The sequence below is a fragment of the Syngnathus floridae genome, chromosome 20, assembly GCF_059516105.1.
Source record: "Syngnathus floridae isolate MCC-2025c chromosome 20, RoL_Sflo_1.0, whole genome shotgun sequence".
Taxonomy (NCBI): domain Eukaryota; kingdom Metazoa; phylum Chordata; class Actinopteri; order Syngnathiformes; family Syngnathidae; genus Syngnathus; species Syngnathus floridae.
The window spans coordinates 6214583-6236020 of record NC_142432.1 but is presented as its reverse complement, the minus strand read 5'-3'; the positions used below and the strand labels follow the sequence as shown (position 1 = coordinate 6236020).

The 21438-nt window shown below is 48.4% G+C and overlaps 1 protein-coding gene across 2 annotated transcripts in view; it reads right to left on the bottom strand.

Moving 5' to 3' along the window:
• LOC148380995 (cadherin-7-like) overlaps positions 1-21438 on the bottom strand; it is a 61136-nt gene that overhangs the window by 14951 nt on the left and 24747 nt on the right. For both annotated transcript variants that reach the window (XM_088363768.1, XM_088363769.1), the window contains 3 exons: positions 20154-20719; positions 6124-6418; positions 4262-4381 (listed from right to left, as the gene is read on the bottom strand). In XM_088363768.1, the coding sequence (XP_088219894.1) occupies positions 4262-4381; positions 6124-6418; positions 20154-20393 (655 nt within the window). In that variant the 5' untranslated portion in view covers positions 20394-20719. The remainder of the gene's footprint in view (positions 1-4261; positions 4382-6123; positions 6419-20153; positions 20720-21438) is intronic.

The window sequence follows — 21438 nt, the reverse complement described above, 5'->3', positions numbered from 1 at the left end:
TGTCAAGCTTGCGCGCACACACACGCACACACACACACACACACTGTAATGTGCACCCAGATACTGCTTTTGGGCCAGCGCCAACATCAGGGGCTTCTTCGCTGGCCGAGCACCGCTGATTAAGCTTGGCTCTCTTTCCAGCCAGCAAGAAGCTGATTGGCTGTCGTGACAGCGCGGCGCATTATACAAGTCTTAATACCTTGACTTTGTCTTCTGTTCACTGTCAAATATATATATCTCTATACGTACTTTAAAAAAACAGAAAAGGAAGGATGGGACTGTAAGTTGTCTATCATGGGGGGGCTGGCTGGAGTTGTTACAAGACTTTTATGGCTTTCCAGAAGTTGCTTTATGAGTGTTTTAGTTACTGAGGGGAATATTGGGTGGGATGCGTTGACCTCAACTTGATGGAGTTAACTTTCAACAAAGTTGGCAATGCAAGCCTATTGGAAACTTTGTGGCAGCCCACAGAGTCAAAATTGGCCTTTTCCTAGCATTTACTTTGTCAAGAAACTGTTAAATTGGCACCACCAGGCCAATGGAAAATTCCTACTAGCCTACAGAGAAATAACGGAAGCATTGAAGTGTGTAAGAAATGCTAATTTGGCAAGAAAATGTCTGACTAATTAGCCTACGTGTTCATCCAGCAAAAATTGCTCGTGTGTACAAGCAGAACCTAATCGGCATTGCACGTTTTGAAACTTCTAATCTGTATTTTTTTTAATCACGACACGGGTATTTTGCGTTCTTTGATATTTCAAAGATGTTTACCGCGATTATTGGACGAATCCTGCAAGCTTTTGGTCTTCTGATCAGCATGCCTCATAAAAATGAGCTTTCCGACCTTGAAATTTGTCTGAATTTGGCCTGAAGGTGTGTCTGACCAATGACCCCACCAGCTAATCCCAAGTGGCGTGTACATTTTTGAAATTGTTGCATTCGATTTTGTCATCTTCGGGCAAATCTCAAGCCTGCGCCAGGGACGTGTTTTCCATTTGGCTAAGTTCCATTCTTTTCTCATCGCGGCAAAGATTTAACGGCCGCCGATTCCTCGGCGTAATGAGAGCGGGAAGCAATCTTGTCTGCGCGGGAGATAGCGGATACATTTTCTATCCCGGCTACATCCCGGCCTTAAGCCGCCGTCCACCTACGGGTGACTCTCGCTGACCGCCGAATGTCAATGACAACGTGACATGCAGACGTGAGGCATGATGAGGAGTGACAAGAGGGTTACCACGGCAACCGCAGGCCGGTTGAGGAAAAAGGTCACGATCAGGCAACGTTACACCAGGTCCCGCGCCCCGCCTCTCGTTAAAATTCTTTCGGGACAGACTCCAGCTCAGAGCCGATGGCCGGTTCCATAAAGGACGTGCCAGCTTGTGGCAAATCTTATCTCTGTTGTCAGAGCAAATAAAAGGCGTTCTCGCACAATTGCAGACGGAGGACGAGATAACCGCAAAGTTGATTTCTTCTCTTACTGAGGCTCTCATTTGGGTCTTTTTTTTCCCCCTCTCCACACCACCGCAGGGCAGGAAAAGGAAGCCTTGGGTGTTAAAGTTCACACCATGCAGGTCTGACTCGGATTTGTGTTACTTCCATTTCTCATCCTGGTAGCTACAACAGCTTTCAAAAAGTGAGTCTCTGGTGCTAAAGTTCATAAGCCGGTTCCTTCCATTGTGGCACGTCTTACACAGCCGCCTACAAGCTGGGAAATGAAACTTTTACTTCTCGTTCTCTCTCCAGCAGGCACACCGAAGGGGGCGGGCCTCCGAGTGTGACTTGCTAATTAGTCCGGTTTGCGCCACATGCCATGGTCTTTGGTGTTGGGTGACTTTGACAAAGTGCCTAACGGTCAGGAGGGCTTGGGGTGGGGGCTGTGAAGCTGCCCGCTGTGTTGCATCCTCGAATGGCCTTCTTGCAACAACTCTGCGTTTTTCTTTTTTAATCCCAAATTGAATCTCCAAGGTGCCCTTGGGAAGCGCCGCTTGCAAGCCACGCATAATGCGGACGGCCAAATACATCCGTCGCCATGCCTGAAGCGCTTTACTTTTGTCATTTATATTCATCGATTAGTCGTAGTTGAGCTTGAAGGTGATGCTGCGGCGAGATGCTAAGGACCGGGCTCTTAATTGATAGCCGCCTCCAGCGGCTTAGAGCTGAGTGCGCCTTCGACCGCGGTGCAAGTCACTTCAGCTGTAATTAACAAGACGCACGTTCGCAAAGTCACAAATAATAAGAGTGGAATCGGGTTCGGGTGAAACGCAAGCTGAAGGCGACATGAGCGGCCTCACCTCGCCTCACCTCACGTGTCGGTGACAGGTGACGGCCGGCCAGACGGCTTTGTCTGCTCCCGGCGGAGAATCTAATTAAAAGGCGGCCGCTCAAACAAAAGAAAAGGCCATGTCCAATCCCGACTGACCGCCCTCGTGTGAAAATGTCAGATAGGAGACGCCCGCTCGCCGTGATCGCCTCATGATGGAGATGTTAGCAAGGGGCTCCCGCTGCGGCGGCCGCTCTAAATGGAGAACATTACGGCCCGAGGCGTCTCATAAATCTCTCGGCCTCCCGCTGTTAGCTAATACAGCGGCTTGCCTTGCAATTATTTCCCTCTGATGACAAACAACAAAACAAAACATACGCGAGTGTGACTAACACACGCTGTCAGGAGTCCATTGATGGAGAGTTCCACGAAAAGTGCACAAACACATGCGGCAAATTGTTGCAACGTTTCCCTTGAAGAAAGAAAAAGCAACTCGTTTTAGGTTCTGGCAAGCTGTTTCGGAATCCCTTAATTATGTGATTGTGAGATTTCGCCGCGGAATTAGGACAGCCTGTGCAGACATATGCAAAACAGCAATCTGCTCTGGCAGCAGACATGCGGTTCGCTTCGTGTCTCGGGTTGGCTCACCTGGCCGGAGACGCCGCTGCCCCGCTTTTGTGTGGCAAGGCTCTATTTGGCGGGAAAGGGGCCGCCCGAGGGGCCTCGCAAATCCCCGCTTCCCCTCTTCATCTTGAAGAGCTCAAGTCTGCCGTTTTTCCGTTGAGTGTGTGTGTGAGGTGGGGGTGCTCGGTGCTCGCCACCTGTCTGCCGCCAGTAGCGAGGCGACAGTCAGATAAATGCGCGGAAACAACGCGGCTGGTTAGCACCGGGGGCGGCGAGTCAGAGCGCGATGCGAGGCCATGCGCCGCAGTCGGGATTTTAATCATCTTCTCTCCCCGGGAGTGACACCGGCGCCGCACGGGGTAACAAAGATAGAGAGCAGGGGGGGCAGCCGACAAACAACAGCCTCGCCGAGTAGATTAGCGGCGTCGCTTAGTGACAACTAAGCAAGCGTCTAGGCCAGGTGGGAAAGAAGTATGCTTCTTTTTTTTTTTCATTTTATTTTTATGATTCATGACATCGTTAAAAGCGGCCGCAAACTGCGACATTGCCAGATCAGATTAAATTAGAGGCGGCGAATGAAACATGAGGCCGCCAAACTGAGCAAGTGGCTGTGGATAAAAACAACGTCCGACCCGAGGATATTGTCACACAGCGTGTTGGCGAATCCAAGTCTTAAATGACGACCTCGGCATTCTCCAACCGCTCCCGTCGCCGTTACTCAACATGAGCTGAAATTGTGCAGCACGTCAGCATTGCTGTTCTGGAAAAGTGCTCGACGTCTATTTTTCATTTGATGCCATAGTCGACTACGCTAAAAATCCCTCTGTGCTAATTAGCGACTTTGAACATGTTTGAAAGCAGCCGCTGTGTTTGGAATCGTTCGCTTATTTTCTACACCCGAACCGCTACCAGGGATTTTGAGAGGACATTTTAGTAAACATATACGGATCCCCGTGGAGATACACAACACGGATGTGTGTGTGTGTGTGAGCCATTCATTTGCTGCAGTTGCTTCTGGCCGTTCATCCATCGCAGGTGTTTTTACAATCCAGCCATTATCCGGCCGCGGCTTCGCCTCTCCTTGAGTCAAGTCGGCGCCCGGGAAAAGTTCGGCGCTCGTTTGAGGAGTTGAGCCTGCCATTACGGCTGTCTCGCAGCATCGAGGGCTTGATGGAGCCTTTCCGATGCAATGCGGTAAACAAGCTTCACAGGTGTGACGGCGCTTCTGCTCCTTAATTGGCTAGCGAGGTTCGCGACGGAGCTAGCAACACGCGCGCACACACTCACTCACAACAGTCGGATGGAGTTTGTGCAGTATACGGATTCTCAATTACTTTTGTGTATTATTTTTAAAAATGGCGTGCTTGAGGCACCAACCTGTCTTGGGCTCCACGGAGAAGTAGGGCTGTCCGTGCACGATGCTGTACACCACCCTGGCGCTGTTCCCGTACGTGGGGTCGTCGGCGTCGGTGGCCGCCACTTGCACCACCATAGTTCCTGCGGGGGTGGACGGGCCTTCATTAGTTACCACGGCAACCGACACGGCTAATTGCGGAAACGGCTGCGGTTGCACTTGAAAGCTGAGTCACGTTGGAAGGATGGAAACTTGTCAGGCGGTAAATAACGTCATTAGGTGCAATGCTGTCGTCAACGCCGCCGCTATTTAGCTTCGGAATGACTTGTTATTTTCGGATGTCGTCGAGAACGCAACATCTCAAAGGCCCGCCGCTGTTTGTTTGCAAGCTCAAGTGTAATTCTTTTCTACTCCCTTTGTTTCTGTTTTGAGCCAAAAATGCCGACGCCAGATGGAGAGTGCGACCCATCGAGGACTTAAACCTTGTTTGTCCAGGATGTTCTTTCACATCACACAACGTAATTACATCTCACATTTCTACTTTCTTGGGTTTTCAAGCAAGGGTTATGCTAACATTTTTGGGCTCCAACCCTCAAGACTGAATTGAAAGTCACATGATCAAAATGTTGAGTTCATCGCATTGGTGGAATCTCCTTGAAAAGCCTCAAAAAGGCTCCTTGCCCGCCTTCTTCATATTTCACTTTAACGACGCGCACGTTTCGATTGTAGCATATGACAGAAAAGCGCCGCCTTTTGGGAAGCAAAGCCGCTCGTAAAAAACGCGACTTTCCGAGGCGAGCCGTGTTTTACGGGCTTTTACAGAATGAAGTGATCACAGAAATGGAAGATTAGAGTCGGCCGGGCGCCTCGTAAAGAGGCACAATTAACAGGCAGGCGGGCGGACGGCGGCTCCGTGCGCCCCGTGCAGGAGTTACAGCGTGCCGGCCGGAGAAGGACGCCCGGATTATATCATCGCCTCTTAGTCATGACAGCTCCCGTTACGGCTCGTTGGGAGCGCCAAGGTCAAAGGACCGACGAGAGAGGGAGCGAGGGGGGGGGCGTTCGGCCTCATTTGAACCGTGGCGACTGGCAAAAAAAAGTCCATTTGTACTTTAAAGGACTCACTTTTTGTTTTCTGCTAATTTCCATCTGTATGCAAGCACCAGGGAAGAGTTTTATTTATTTACTTTTAATCAGTTTTTGCAAGCACAGCATTAGTAAAAAAAATAAATAAAAAAAACCCTCGAGGGATGTGCTCGCTCTCCACTGGACAGGTTTTTTTTTTTAAAGACAAAAGGCCATGGAAGACGGCGCAAATGAGCAAATGAGACATGAGCCAGTTATCCGAGCAAGTTGTTTTAGTCCATCGAAATCGATCTCTTGAGAGTATTATGTTAGTTAGTTGTTAGCTACTGGCCTTGGACGGTCTTGTAGCTACCAATCACGTCAATTCTTTTGGATGGCTTCCATATCTCATCCAGAGCAGGAAGTTAGCATGTCAGTCTGTCTGCCGAGTTTGACGCAGAACTGCAGTAACAATGCGCCGGTGACGCCGATGAGGTGGCAGCTCGCGGCCTAGCCGGCGGCATTTCACCGTCTCGGCCTGAGGACGCCAGATAACGGCTTTGTCCCCCGATCAAAATGGATTTGCCTCAATCAGAGGGTGACCACGCAGGTAAGCGTGGAAAGGAAACACCCCGGAGGCGTGCCTTGTTTTGCTCCGATGGCCTCTCAAACGTGCGTCACACATCAACAGCCTTCAGGCCCGCGCTGGCATTTTGGCTGATGGATGGAAATCGAGGGGTCGGCCGGCACCAAAACAAGCTTGTTTCAAGAGATTAAAATGTAATGTAAGAGCAAATAATGGAAATGAGAGCAAGCTCACCTAGCGGCGACATCTCTGGCACTCCCGCCAAATAGGGCCCGTCGAGAAACTTGGGCTCGTTATCGTTGATGTCCTGCACCTTGACCACAAACTCGGAGCGCGGCTCGACAGGCAGGTTGCTGAGTCGGTCCACGGCTTGCGCCTGCAGCGTGTAGTAGGCCTGCGCTTCCCGGTCCAGCCTCTTGGTGGCGTGGATGTCGCCCGTGTTCTCGTCGATGGTGAAGATGGAGGTGGCGCCCTCGCCCGACAGCACATACTTCACCTTGCCATCGCCTTTGTCCACATCCGAGTGAAGCTGGCCAGAACAAAAAAGGCATGAATGGAAATATCAAGACCTTGTGTACATTTTTGGTGCACTTTGCATTCATTTGGACGAGCAGCGCTTCTTTTCGGGAACACTGAAAACTTCTTTGATAAATTCACGATTGTATAGACTGAGCGCGGAGGTCATGTTCCCCAGTGAGATAAGTCCCTTTTGATTGCTTCATATGAAATTGCCGTGTCGACAAATCCATGATCACACCGTCGGTGGGCAAGAAAAAAAAAATTTTTTTTCATATCGCCCAGCAAAACAAGGATGAAAAAGGGTCGACTAAAGCTGGCTTGTTATTATTTAAAAATTCGGAAGAAGCATCTGAAAATCCCAGAGTGACGTCCGGCGTTGTTGAAGCTCTAATGAGCCGCAATACAGAGTGCCACAAGTGGTGAGTTGAGGCTTTTAAGAAAAATGTTTCTGCAGATGCCGTGATGGAGCACCTTCCATTTCATGGGACAGAATGGGCGGGGGGAGGGTTATTTAGGTTTGTCGAGCGGCGGAATATACTAAGTGGGATAATGGCGTGCATTTACATGGCGCCTTCAAGATGCTACGAGTGCCTCATTCACGGTGTTCAAAATGGAAGACAGCTCAGGTCATCTGGACCCACCGCTCGCTTTTATTAGCAGGCCATTAGAAAAATGAAAAGCGCTCCTCCAGCCCCCCAAAAATGGTAGCATGACACTAATTCAAGTCTTCAAGATAATGTGGCCATCAAAGCAGCATGCAAGATTTGAAACCAACGATAGGTTGTCAACACAAAGATGGCGTCCTTCAACGTAAAAGTGCCGTGACGCGCTTGTTGCTTTGTTTGCAAGTAAAATGAGTCGTTGACACACGGGCGAGTTGAGCGTCTCAAGGCAGCATCGGCCCGAGACAAAACTTAACTCGCCGAGTCGCTACCGTAAGAATACGCAACATTCAGCCTGGAAAAGGCAACAAGAATTATTGTATTGGCAAATCACAGCTCAATCATGTTTTCGGTTGTTGTGCTTTTCAATCACGGCGGAGAAAAAGAACAATTGGCTTGAGTCAAATGACTTTTTTGCCGTTATTGTGAGCAGCGGCGTCTAATTAAGTTTGTGTTTGTCATATAGCGTGGCGACAGGCTGCATGTGTCAACATTTTCTTTGCATTAGCGCCGGATTATTGTCGGAAGCCCTCGTTCAATCTATCGGAAGAATGTCAACATGACGGGAAATAAGCGCCGCCGCTGCAAGTTTGATTCGACGCCAAAGGTTTTCCATTACTGCGATGCATTAGCGACGAGACCTGGCGTGTTTGGGAAGCGCCGGATTTGCCATTTGGCGTTTTGGAGTGGCTCCATGCTCGGGTGTTTAACAAAGTCAACATTTCATTTTGGCGAGGGGAGGTTGGGCACCTTGCTAAGACTTGACATTCCTTCCCTCCATTTGATTCTGCTCTGCACTTTCTATTTCAGTCCAAACATCATTTCCTGTCTGCATCTTCATTTAATTGGTCCTTTTTTTCATTTTTCTACTTTGCAAATCAATAACCGAGCAGACGTTTCAATCCGCCGGGCATCATTCATTAATTTCGAGTGGTGAATCATTAAAAAGGAGGCCGAGATGAGAGGGAGATGTGTGACGGCGCTACAAAAAAAGAAGGGGGGGACAAAAAAAAGAGATGTCACACAAAGAATCCATGTGAGCAGCTGTCTTGGACGTCGGCGCTTTGCGTCCATTCACCTCGTCCACTTGTCGCCACAGGAGATGTGACAAGGGAAATTCATTGGGGGCGGCATGGACACCATTTATCACCATTTTTCCACGATAATCAAAACCAAAGTTGGTTGATTGGTAAAATTAAATCAATTGCTTTGTGTGATTATTATTATTTTTTAAATCTCTCATTATGTCTCACTATTTATGATTATAATGCTGATTAAGTTAAGTATGAATGAAGTGTACTCCTATTGATCCATTCTCAATCATTTTCCATGAGGATAGAATTGGAATGGATATTTTCGGGCTGTTGACAGATTGGACTCGATTCCTGCCAGGAAGCGGGCCGCCGCTTGAATCGCTTCTGTTTACAAATTGGCCAACGAGAAGGTAGATGTGAACAAAGACGGACAAAAATGCGGCGAGCTGGTTTGCATTTCCACCGACCGCTGCTGCCACGATTCAAAGAGGTCGGAAACAATGAGACGTGATGCGGCGGCCAAAGTTGCCGAGGGAAGACCCGCATATTGAATGGCGGACATTTGTGCTGGGGGTTGAGACCCCTTGGGGGTTCCTAATAAAGTGGCTGGATGATGAGAAGAAAGCTACTGATGGCCCCTCCACTTGGCCACCATTCGCCCGCTCCCACATCAATAGACTGAATCAAAGTGGCAGTCGGGGCAAGCTCTTGTATTTATTCCGATATTTCATGCGTGTGTGTGTGTGTGTGTGTGTGTGCGCCCTCATCACAGGGATGCACATGAATGGGGGACAGGAATAGGCATCCCTTTCAAATGGTTCTGGAGGAGGGAATCAAAGCTCCTTTGTCAGAAAAAAAGCCAGTCAGATGCAAAGCCGCTATTTTATTGTGGGCTTTTTTTTTTTTTGCTTCGTCCCCTGATGCGCAGCGGCAGACGGAGGCTGCCAAGCGTCTGATGGACACGTCGAAATAAAAGTGAACAATAACAAGCCGGTTGTATCGTTTCGGCGTGGCTTGGTGTCACCTGCAGAAACACACGAGGGGGACGTTGTTGGTTGGCAACCGCTCGTTTTAGCTTTCAAGATGCTAGCAGCTCGTCATTGATTTCACAGGTGATAAATGAGGCCCGGCCCAGGCCAGCCGGTCAGCGTTCTTGGACTTCAAGCGTGTAGACGGGAGCTAACTGAAATGAATGTTACCGTCGGTGGCTAAGTGCATGCTTCAACTTGCTGTGAGTCACAGCCGACAAAAACTGCAGGCGAGGAGCTTTGATAGCGCGCTAATGCTACTCTATGATTTGCAACATTTACAAATGGCCCCCAACACACACATACACAAAAGTGAAGTGTTGATTTTAAGCAAGAGCCAGTGTAAACCTTGCGTGCTTTCTTTTGGCGAGCAAGAAGTACAACTATAAATATCGGCCTTCCGAGGGCCTGGCCAGATATTTCCACCTACGATTGGAGCTCATAAAAGAGTTACAATCTTGTGAATTCACACACACACAAACACACACACACTCTGTCTCGCACTCTCACGTCGGCTAGCAAATAATATGATTTGTCAGAGGTGCTCCAATGGGGTCAAGGTGTGCATTTGACACATCTTCCCCTCCGGCGGGGCACAATAACGACAATTTACGAGGCGCGCTGTCGCTTGCCAACACGCTCCACAAAAGCACCGCAACAAAATGTCATTTGAGACGATGACACACTTGCACTTGCTGACAAGTAGCTTCGTCATTGCCGTCGGCATCATTAGGAGTTGCACTTCCTGGATGATGATGATGCAGATGATGACGATGAGAACAATAATACATAAAAAAAAAAGAATATCTAAGATACTACTAATAATACCAAGTATGATTTTAAGATGTAATTTCTTCACACGCACTCCAAATGATTTCTTGTTATTGTTTCCCAAAGATGAGCGTAGCCAAAAAAAGTAGGGGAAGAAGAAGCGAGCCTGGCGGAGGGAAACGCTGGCTTAATGACACGGTTGGTGATTTGCAGCTGATTTTACCAGCGACAACTTTGTTGCATTGTGAAGGTGAGCCGTCAAGGTGAGCCAGCCCGCCGCTGCTGAAAAACACTTTGCTCAATCCCATTTTGCCGGCGTATGATGAAAAAGCGAGCGTCGCGGCCGAGGAGCCATTACGCCGCCGAAGGGAGCTTCTCCGGCGCCGCTCCATTTTTTCCTTTTTCCTTCCTGTCTTGATCTCGAGGGGAATGTGACAAAGCCCTTCACAGTTTTTTTTTTTTTTTGCCTCTGCTGTCCAATTTGCACGACCCGCAGCGTAAAGTCAAAATTGGCGAGCGCGCCCTGCTTTGCGACCGCTCTCCATCCATCTTGCAGCCACTCTGCATTGTCTTGTAAAAAAAAAAAAGCCCAATAAAATATCCTAAAATTGCTCCTGCGCAGGTAAAATGAAGGAGATTTCCCTTTCTGTGCCGAAGCGTCATCCATCATGGTGTTTCTATCGCCGCCTAATTAGTTGGCCTTGCTCTCTGCGTGCAAAGCTACTTTTCATCCAACGTGAGACTTCAGCCTCAGGGCAACACGCGCCGCTTGATAGACAATGGCGGCGGCGGCGACGACACCCGTGCAGATGCTTCGGGGTCAATGAGATCGCACGGGGGGTCGCGCCGCACTCATAACACTAATTAGAGTCCCCATAATTAAACTCCCAAGCCTCTCGAGCTTAGTCGGAAAGTGGGCGGAGGGTTCTTGGCAGACGCTAATCAGAGCTGAGGCACTTTGAATTATTTGAAAGCTTTCACTCATAGTGAGGTGGAAGTGAAATTGGCTTGAAAGACGGGCAGGTAGGCAAGAAGAACGAAAACAGCCAAGAACCGGTTATCAACGCGACTTCAAGTCCATCTCCGAGTGAGATGAGACAACGTCTCATTCAGCGTCGGCCAGCTTTTCCTGTTCATCCATTTTCTAACTTCGCACATCCGCCAACATCAGCATCTTGCACTTGTTAAGAGCAAACACAAAGCACAAGCACACCACCAACGTCCACTCGAATGGACCCCGGCGGGCTAATTAGCCCACCGCAAAGTAGCCCGTAAAGCTGCGGGTGCGACGCCGAGCTATAAAAGTCCAGCGGCGTCCGGGGTGCGCCAAGCTTGAAGCGCCACAAGTCATCCGAGCCCTCCAGGTGCAATCACGCTCGAGTGCGCCGGCTCTGACTCGAGTGAGCTTGAAAGCGACTTTTTGATGAGCTTCGTCTTTGTCGTGTGTAACTTAAAAGCAAAGTGCCACGACGTTTGCAAAACAAAAAAAGCCCATGTCCGGAACGGTTTCGGTGAACGCTCGCCCAAAAAAAAAAAAACATGAACATTGCATTAGTGCATCTGTATGATGTCGAGAACAAAGCTCAGTCTCAAGAGTTGAAGTGGAACAGCCACTTGAGTACCCTTCTTCATCTTTTTCTTCCTCTTCTTCTCAAAAGAGGCAAAGATGTCTCTTTGCTATTTCCTTGGCATAATTGCATCTGCTTGTTTACCGCTCTCAGGCTCTCTACACACATTTGGATTCATAAACATGGCCGGCCTCTCGTTTAACGAGAGCGACATCGCTAATCTCCTTGCCGGGACGCCTGAAGCCACAGATTAAGATGGCCGACAAGGACACGGGGCGGCGGGTGACGGCCACGCATGATTAGCGACATGTTACTCGAGGACGGCCGCCATCTTAGGGAGCCGGAAGGAGTTCTGCGAGGTTTACGCCCCGCTGCTAGGCTCGTTAGGACGCGTTGGATACACGTCGGCAGATTTATCGTTAGCATCAATACGATTTACAACCAATCCCAACGTTGTTTTTGTCCAATCTTTGTATCCGGGAAATATTTTACGACGCCGTATGTCAACCTGTTCCTGCATCTTTTTAGGCAATTGACTGGTCAGGGAGATGACTCGGTTAAGTGATCAAAAGACAGAACGGCCTCTTTTTGAGCTATAGAATCTAACTGTGGGTAATTCAGTTCCCTGTCCTTGCAGGTTTTTTTTTTTTTTTTGAAGTGGGACTCGGAAAGAAAGGGCAGGTCTCCGTGGCGCTGCGTGTAAATATTGTCATGACCGCCGGGAAAAGCAACCCGGTGTTTACTGCTCGGCTCCCTGAGCCAAACCGCGCGGCGGACGAGCACGGGAACGCCATCGTGTAGAGGATGCGCAAGGAAAAAAAATGTTTGGAGCCTGACATTTATCAAAAGTGGCCTTTAGTCAAAGTCCTGGGCGAAGCGTGAAGAGGTTTCCTGATGAGGGCGCTGATGTTTGTGGCTGCTGTGAGCCGGTCAGGCAGACGCTGGCGTTTAATAGCGCAATCCATCTGCCCCATCGACTCCAATCGCATCCAAAAGCGGCGCCGGCTCGGATTGGAGATGCCGACGACTCCGTTTGCGCCTCGTTTTTCAGCTAATAGACGTCGGTGACATCCGGCGACTTTTCACCGGGTTCGGATCACGCTTAACCGGGAAGATATCGGATGCGGCCCGACGACTTTGGAAGGAGACGTCTTCAATTTCGCACTTTTGAAAAGCGCTCCCAGGTGTGAAATAACGCGTCTGCCGTCATGCCGTCGCTGCAAATTGCCGTGGCCGGGACGGGCCGGGCCCTGTCTCAGAAAAATGCAAACAAGAACTTATTTGGCATTTTTCCGATCCATTTTGACACGCTTGCTTGTGGCAAAAGAGTGTTTTGAGGGCGCGGTCATAAAAGGACACCTGAGGCAGCTTGTTTAAGAGGAGGCCATCTTGTCTAATGCTCAACACGTTTTGTAACCGTGGCAACCGAGGGCTGAGATGAGGCGTTTAGGATGAGGCAAACAATTTTCTCAACAGCGTGACCTGATGTCATGTTGTGCTTCTTCTACAGCTGGGCTTGGAGTCACCGCTCAACAGCGCCTCTGCTGGTGGCAGGCAAGCAGTGCACTCTGCTTTGCTTCCAAATCAAATTGGATGACATCATCACAATGCTTCATTTATGGCATTTTACAGCTATTTGGAAGAAAACAATTATGCAAATGAAGCTATTATGCATTATATTTTAAAAAGAATGAGGAATATATTCCAAGAGGAATTAGCATGTAATATTCAAGCCCGGGGCTGGTCTATGCTAAGTGGCGTCACCGTGCAACGAACGGCTCGCTTTTAAAACAGAAGGTTCCTGTTTGAGGGGATTTCGCACTTTTTTTTTTCTCTCACTCTGGTTGCATTCTGTTAGACACAAAAAAAAAAACGCAGCTACACTTCATTATTAGATTTACGTGACATCGTTTTCATAATGTCACATTTTTCCTCATTATGGTGACTAATTTTGAACAGCATTTGACAAAATACAACCACAGCGTATTAGGTCGGGTATATGCGCGTGTGTGGCCTGAGCGCGTGTCCTCGGAGCTCCTGGCAAGCGAGCACGGCGCTTGATTTGATGTACTCGCATTGATTGACTGCCACGTAAAGTGGATCCCATCCGCCACGGGAAATAAAACAGTCGCAAATGACCCTTGAAACTATTTACCCAGCTGCATTAGCGCCAGCAGCTAATTATAAGGAAGGCGAGCGTCGCGGCTCCGCGGCCACTTTATCAGCCGGGGCGATTTCTCGGTCTTGGCGACAAGCTTCTCGTCCTGAGATTCTCCTCTCACTCATCAATGTGGGGGAGCATCGTCAGCTGAGCGCCGGATTCTGATTACATTTGGTGGACGCGGGCAGAACCAGGCGAGGAACTTGGACATAGGCCGCTTAGCTTAGTGCGATTGGAAGCCAAAAAATGCTACCCCGTCTCCATTGTGACATCTTTGGCTTCATGACAGCTTTAGTATCTTACAGACATGGAGTGGAAGCTGATGGTGCCGCCGCTAATTGAGCTTTATGAGCTGCGAGAGCCAACGACAGCAGCGTACCGAGCGAGACCACCTGGACTCCCAAACTGAGCGTGGTGCTAAAAATTGACAAAGGGCCCTAGAGTTGGACGAATCCCCCAAAGCGCCAGATGACTGACTTTACGACACAAGCCTCTTCCACTTGGTGAGCGTCGCCACAAGGTCACTTTACGATGGGCACTTTTACATCTCGGGATTTTATTAAAAAAAAAATCCCAATTGAAGTCCGGCTGCTCCCATTTGCTGTTCCATGTCATCCTCATGTAACTATTGATCACGTGTGGCATTTTTGTTTTCCTACTTAAACGGCAACGCACGTCGAACGCCTTAATTGCTTCAATTGCTTTCCACTTGACCACGGCGGCGGCTTCGACTCAAAACTCTGCCGGCACCAAACAAACTGAATCTATGTATCGATTCGAGCAGCATCTCTCAATTGATCTATTTCCTGTTCCTCTCAACACAAATCCTTGAACCTGCCACTCAAGCCGTGTTTTACTTCTCCAGCTTGATTGAAAGCCTCGCAACACTCAAAGCTCAAAGAAAAAACAAAACAAAAAAAAAACACCAGCAGCATGATGGCTTTTTTTTTTTTTTTTTAACGCGGCATCAAGTGAAATCCGAGGGGATTACAAGCATCTCCACGACTTCAAACAATGAAACGCCTTATTAATTAAAGAGCAACATGCCTTTGGAGACTTTGGATGCGTACACGATGCTTCCAGTGCTGGATTTGATTTAGAGCAGTTCGCTGGTCAACCGGCCGCCAGGACTGTTCTGATTCGCGCGCTGAACTCATCTCCTCCACTGAAAGCCGGCCCGCTTCCACGGATATCTCTGCAGAAATCCCTCAGCTTTGTTTTTTTTTTCCCCCCTCCCAGTGAGAGTTGCAAATTTATGACTGCATCCTGGCTGTGTCAAAGTCATTGGAAGTGCAGAAAGAGTCCAAATGGAATGAGATGGAGGCTGAATAGCGCAACATCATTTATCTGGCAGTCGCCCGTCGTCAGGGAAGCCCTTTATGGGGCCGACAAGCATGTTTTATATATATATTTTTTTTACCAGAGATCATAAAACGCTGCTACGTCTCCCAGCCCGTCATGAAATCATCATTATCATTGTTGGCTGACACAATCCAAGGTAATCGTATCGCATACAAAACCGGGCGTGGCTACTATGATGAACGAGCGCGTTCATCGATGCAAAACGATTTTCTCGCAAGAGAAATAATGCATTGATGTCATCAAGAAGGGCCAGAAAAGCAAAATGGCCACATTGGCTGCTCGCTGAGCTGAGCTCTGATGAGATTTTCAGCCGTGATCCCACTACTGCCCCCTGGTGGCCAACTCAAGAAAGACAGCAAGTTTTGAATGACTAAGTGGGACTCCTATTCTTTTCATTTCGATTCCGTTACTAACGTTTGGGAAAGCATAGTAGTATAAATTATTTATTTTTTTAAGTTGGATGACAAAAAATATGGATGACGAAAAAGCCACCGCGAGGCCCTGTTGATTGCTGCTGGGGGCTTTCAATATTAATATTAGTATTCGAATAAATCATGCGATTTTTTTTTTCCTTTGGGCAGGCTTGTGATGAATGGCAAGCTCAGCGGATCATTAGACTTGCATGACGTCCACGCTGGTGTATAAAATGAATTTGCAAATCCCATTTACATCTGGGAAAATCAAGACACGGAAGTCGGTCGACGAGATGGTCCGCTCGGCCATTTGGCTAGGAGGACCGCATCGCAACTCCATCAATGTTTGAGGGGATGGAAATGAGACGGCCGCAGCGCTTCTTCACGTTCAAAGTCGGCGCTCGCACATGTAGGTCATTCCCACTCCCCTTGGAAATGGAGCCCCGCCCACTTTTAGGATTAGTGGCCATCATTCATTACGACCGCACTTAATTACAGCAGGAGGAGGCTCATGCCGACTCACTCCCCTCCGCACTTTGAGCATATTAGGCTCTCCTTCACCGGACGACGTGCCTCCAGGTGACTCGAGCACAGCTGCGATTCGGACTTGTTTACACACCGACCTAAAAACAGATTAGGCAAGCTAATCAAGTTAGAATGAGAAATTCAACTAACTCGGTGATACCGTCCCGCAGTGTCTTCCAGGCAAAAATGCTGCAAAAAAATAAAAAAAATTAAAGCAGCTTGAAGCTTCAGCTTTAACTTTTTGCGCCCTTGACACTTGTTTGGGAACACAAGCTTCATGATCCTTTTGGGGTGCACTTGTGTACATTCGCCCACACAAGGAGATTAAAAAAAAGTTTCAAAAAGGATCAAATTATGTAATACAATTTAATAACTTAATCATATGACTCTTTTGAAATTACATAAAATATAAATTACGGGTGAATTAGTGCAGTAGGCAGCACTAAATGGGAATCATTTTGTGTATTAATGAATATGTTTTAATCATGCGTTAGTAATGCAAAAACATTTACTTTTGTATTTGTTAAAAACTAAATCCATTAATTTTAAAACTACGACAAAATAATTGAAATTCTTGGAGCTATCTTAAACATTTTCAAAAATGCAGCAATTAATGGTTTAATCATGCAAATACGCGGAACATATTTAAGACAAATTTGCTTTGAACGTTTTGAAAGAACCCAATTAAGTAAAAATGTGAAAAATGAGTTGCTGTATTTTCTTATCATAGTGCTATCAAACATTCCAAACGTCACGTCTTTTTTTTTTCTGCAATTCCGTTGTTAGCGTGCTTTAAGGAGCCGCTTATGCTACCAAACATACTTCGACGGTGCTCGCTTAGCCCCAACAATCACCGAATCATCAGTGACGACTTTGCCGCCCACTTTGCATTGATCACAATCAAGCGGCCATTTTACGTGCGAAGCTTGACGAGGTGATGATTGTGCGGGAATGAAATGGAATATGACTCCGGCTTGTAAAGACAAAAGCATGTGAAATTAGCTCATCGGTCTCGTCGGCTTCATAAAAAAGCCACCTCGGCCGTATATCACTACGTCCGCTGCCCGCCAAATCAGGAATACTCGCCGTCGTATAATGGAGGCTCGCCAAAAGTGCTGCAAATTTACCTCGCCCCTCCCATCCACGGCAGTTACAAGTACAAACTTTTTTTTTTTTTTTCCGTGAATTCACAGCACACCAATAACGGTGGGCTGCCGCAGCGAGCGGGCCGCTCTTGAATTATTCAGCAGCGAGACCTGTTGGGGATGACGAAAATCCGACACATCAGCAGTTCACTAGCGGGCCTCCCCCCACCCTCCTCACCCACCCACAAAAAATGAAGATGAAAAAAAGGCACATAAAAGGAGGCAGGCGCAAAAGTTGGAATCATACTATTCCATGCACATCCTCTTCCTCGTTTCATATTTCATCACTTTAAGAAGACTCGCACACTCGCAGAACGCTTCGGAACTAGTCGCAACAGAATGACGTCACATGACATGTGTCGTCACGTACGGGCGACTCTTCCTGCTTGGGGCAAATGTCACTTCCTGTTCAACTTCGAGGAGGGTCCATTTTGTGTTACTACAAATTTGGGCCTAATTGAAACGGACTTCTGGGCCCTTCTCTGCAGCACCTTGACGAGCACGTCCCTCCCACCCTTCTGAATTATCGCCCTCCTCCTCCCTCCTCTCATCTCATCTCAGCTATGTTAAGTGACCTTTGCTGCTCCGCCGCACGCTCGCCGACCTTTTCGACAGCGGACGTCCGCGGCGATGATAATGAGGACCGCCGAACAAAGCGGCATTAGCATCGCGCGCGTCACCGGCGTCCGGCTGCCGGGTGGCAAAGTGCGCGTGACTCACCGTCGTAAACTTATTTATGGGCTTTCCCGTAAATATAATCATCCGTCGTAAAAAATTGATTGATGAAGCGGCAAAGGAAAATGTTTTCATAGCCTCCTCCCCTTTTGGCAAATGGCAGAGGATATCTACGACAACTACAAGATGGCAACTTTGCGACCACATCAGGTAGCAGGTGCGCTCCGCAGGCGCTTCAGTCAAGCAAAGCCGGAGAAACACGTGCATGCGCCGTGTGAGCGTTTCCCGCTCGGGATCATGTCGTCGACGTCCGCAGGGGACCTTTCAGTCCACCTTTCAGTCGCAGACGTGTGAGCGAACAAGCGTCTGTCCCCGCGGCGGCGGACAGATGCTCGCCGCCCGCGTTCCCTTGAGAAGCGTGTTCCGGCTAAGAGGAGTTCGTTCGCTATTCCGATTTGTGTTCGGCAATCTCCCGCCCGCCAGGGATGCGCATTCAAATCCATTCCCTTGATCAATGGGCGGGAAAATTAACATAATACATCAGTTGATGGCAGAAAAGAAAGATGAAGAAGCGCAGCCTGAGGCTCAGAGCTGCACTTTGTCACATTCAAGCGCTAACTGTCATGTATGAAAAAGCAGAAACTCTCATCTTTTTACAATCCAACTTTAAAGACACCACTCACGGGCCAAAATGGAGGAATGTGAAAATGTCAACGTGCTAACTTCACCATGCCGGGGAACCTCAGTCTATTGATTTCTTGTAAAGCAACAAAAAAAGACTGCACAAAACTCCTTTCCGACTTTTTGGATGCCGTCGACAAAATTTCAACCTTTGTCAGCCTCCAATTTTGACAAATGTGGATCGTCGCGGACGAATTTTCCAGTTTAGTGCACTCCAATTATTTTCTCCTGACATTCAAAGAGTGGACGAGCAAGAGCAGCCTTTTAATTTCCTCGGCTTTCAATGAGCCTCTTTTTTTATTAGTCATATGAAAAGAAAAGTCATTTTCAAATGCCCTTGTAAGCATGTGGCGGCGTCGGCAGCGTACAAGGTGGGACGACTTTTACCAAACCAGTAAGACGCATTGAAAGACTGCAATTAGAAGCTATTGACAATTTAAAAAAAAAAAAAAAAAACCACACACACACACTCAAAGAATGCCACGTCGCGCAGCCTTCTGAGCTTCGAGTGCTGCGTCACTCGCGTGGTTCCGCGGCGCCAAGTCCAAGCAGAAGGCTTCCCGCTAGATGTTGCGGGATGGAGGAGAAGAACAGGACAACCGAGCGGCCACCTAGCTCCCCGCGGGATCGGAGCCGCTAATCCGGTTCCGAATGGCTTTGCCAGAAAACAGCGACGGCGCGCCGCCAATCAGCCCGCAGATGAACGGAAAGAGCGAAAAGTAATTGGATCATAAAGAGCAGACAACTCCAGGGGGGCACGGAGATGACTCCATCTGGAACGCCAGCGCACGGCCGTTTTGTCCTAACGACGGGCAACAGTGCTGCAAGCCAATCATGGTTACACCCGACGGTGTGTCACGATTATAAAAGTGCACTTTCTTCCTTGTTTGGACCTACTTGTTTTGATTCAGTGGACCGAACGACTCATTTCCGATCTGAATATGCTTACCAAAACAAACTATGTAAAGCACTAAAATTTATTTTCGGGTCGAGGTCAAATCCGGACCATGACGGTGGAAAAAGAGGATGACCGTTTTGTTTTTGCAAATTCTTTCATTTGTAAGCGAATCCGATAATAAATGTAACGGCACGCACAGGAAATTGTGCGTTTGCACTTAAGCCGAGGTTTAATATGCATTCAAAGGCAGGCAAGTTTTTTATCTTATGTTTATCGCTTCAGCAGAACTAATAGCATCAATAAAACTCAAAATATTCCACACCTATCTAGTAAACATCCGGTACTGCTATTTTCTTGGTGGGTTACGGCCTTATTTTTAGAATTCACAACAAACACGGCCAGGCCACATGAGTTACGACATTACATTCATTACGCTCCCATATTGCTTTTTTTTTTTTTTTTTTTTTTTTGAGGCGCTAGCGAGTTGTTCGGGTTATCTCCACGGCAACACAAGGACCTTCTGGAAGTTTGCTTTTGCGTGTGGAGTATGTGGCCGAATTCATTGCAGCTGCTTCCACTTTGCAGTTTCTTCCACTTGCGTGCGCCACCGCTACCTGAGGACAAGCTTTTACAACGAGAGCTTCAACATATGTCGTTTCTGCGACATTAGCCGCGTTACCGTGCGCTCAAGAGCGAGCCCGCCCCAAGCAACTCAAAGCTGAGTGCTACAAACTGCTGAAACAAACGCATCTACATTTGGGACAATTGTGGTGGAAAATGCAAACTCAAGAGAAAAAAAAAAAAGCCAAGCGGGTCACTCACCTTCCCCACATAGAGCGGCTCGTTTCCTGTGAACTCCTCCAGCACGAAGAACTGGTTCCATACCCAGCTGCGTCTGTGTCTGTGCGGGCCCCCTCGAGGGGTTGCACCTGACTCGTCCCGGTCTCCTGAGCCGCCGCCCCCGTCGGGCCCCGAGCAAGCTCCCTGGATGGAAAGCAGGAGGCCAAGGAGCGCCAGGAGAGCTGGGGCTCTGCGCACGGCCGAGCAGCACCGCGCCATCATCTGCGCCACCCCTGCCGCCTTCCTCCCCCCGCGCTGCTCCAAACCGCACTCAGGCCAGAAGAGGAGCAAAATAAATAAATAAATAAAATAGGGGGGGGGGTTGGAAGCTAAAATGTCAAACCCCCTCTGGGTTTTTATCCTCACAGCACCGAGCTCGTTTCACCGCGGTGCGGTCAAGCTCGGCATTCTGCTGTTTTTTTCTCGATTGGAGACTAAAAGCGAGGTAATTCCTTCCACTCGGGCGCCGGGGAGTTGACATTAAAGGCGGCTAACGGGGTCAGCGGTGGCCCAGAAGCTTCTCGGCGGCAGGGTCCGATAATTGGCACCTATCGGAGCGCAGAGAAGACAAAAAAGACAACGGCAAACGTCAGCAAAAGTGCCGCTGTGACCGCGGCAAGTAATGTGATTACTGGCGCGCCTGTAATGTGATTACTGGCGCACCAGTAATGACATGCTCTCGCTAATCATATAGAAACTCAAAAGACAGGCAATTGGGTCAGCAAGCCAAGTTGGAGTGCAAAAACAACTTTTCATTTAAATGGTAAATTGCCTTTACAAAGTTTGAGTGCGTATGAAAATGCATTTGCAGGATGTCACAGTGAGGGGGCGCTGTAACCATCGATTTTACACTGCATTTGCGGAACGGTGCAACAACAAAGGATCGTTTGATGGAACCGTTACAATTTTGTGTTACTTGGCGAGTCATCCAACTTTGCCAACAAGCTCCGCCCACAACAAAAGACAAAATCTTTCGATGATTTGCAATTTAGTGTCATCCTACGGTCTTGAACAGAACATTTGCTAGCAATTGGATTGGTTTGACTCGAGGCTTACACGTTGGCCAAACTTGGATGTTGCCAAGTAAAATTGCTCATCAAGGAGACTTTCTCGGCTTTTCCGAAGGTCTGCACGCATCTTGTTTAGTGAACGTGGTGGCCTGCCACCGCCTTGGCAGACGAAACGTCTCACGGGCCTGCCCTTGACCCGGCGTCACAAAGGATCGTCAAAGGCCTCCATGCTAACGAGCGCAACAACAAAGGCCGGT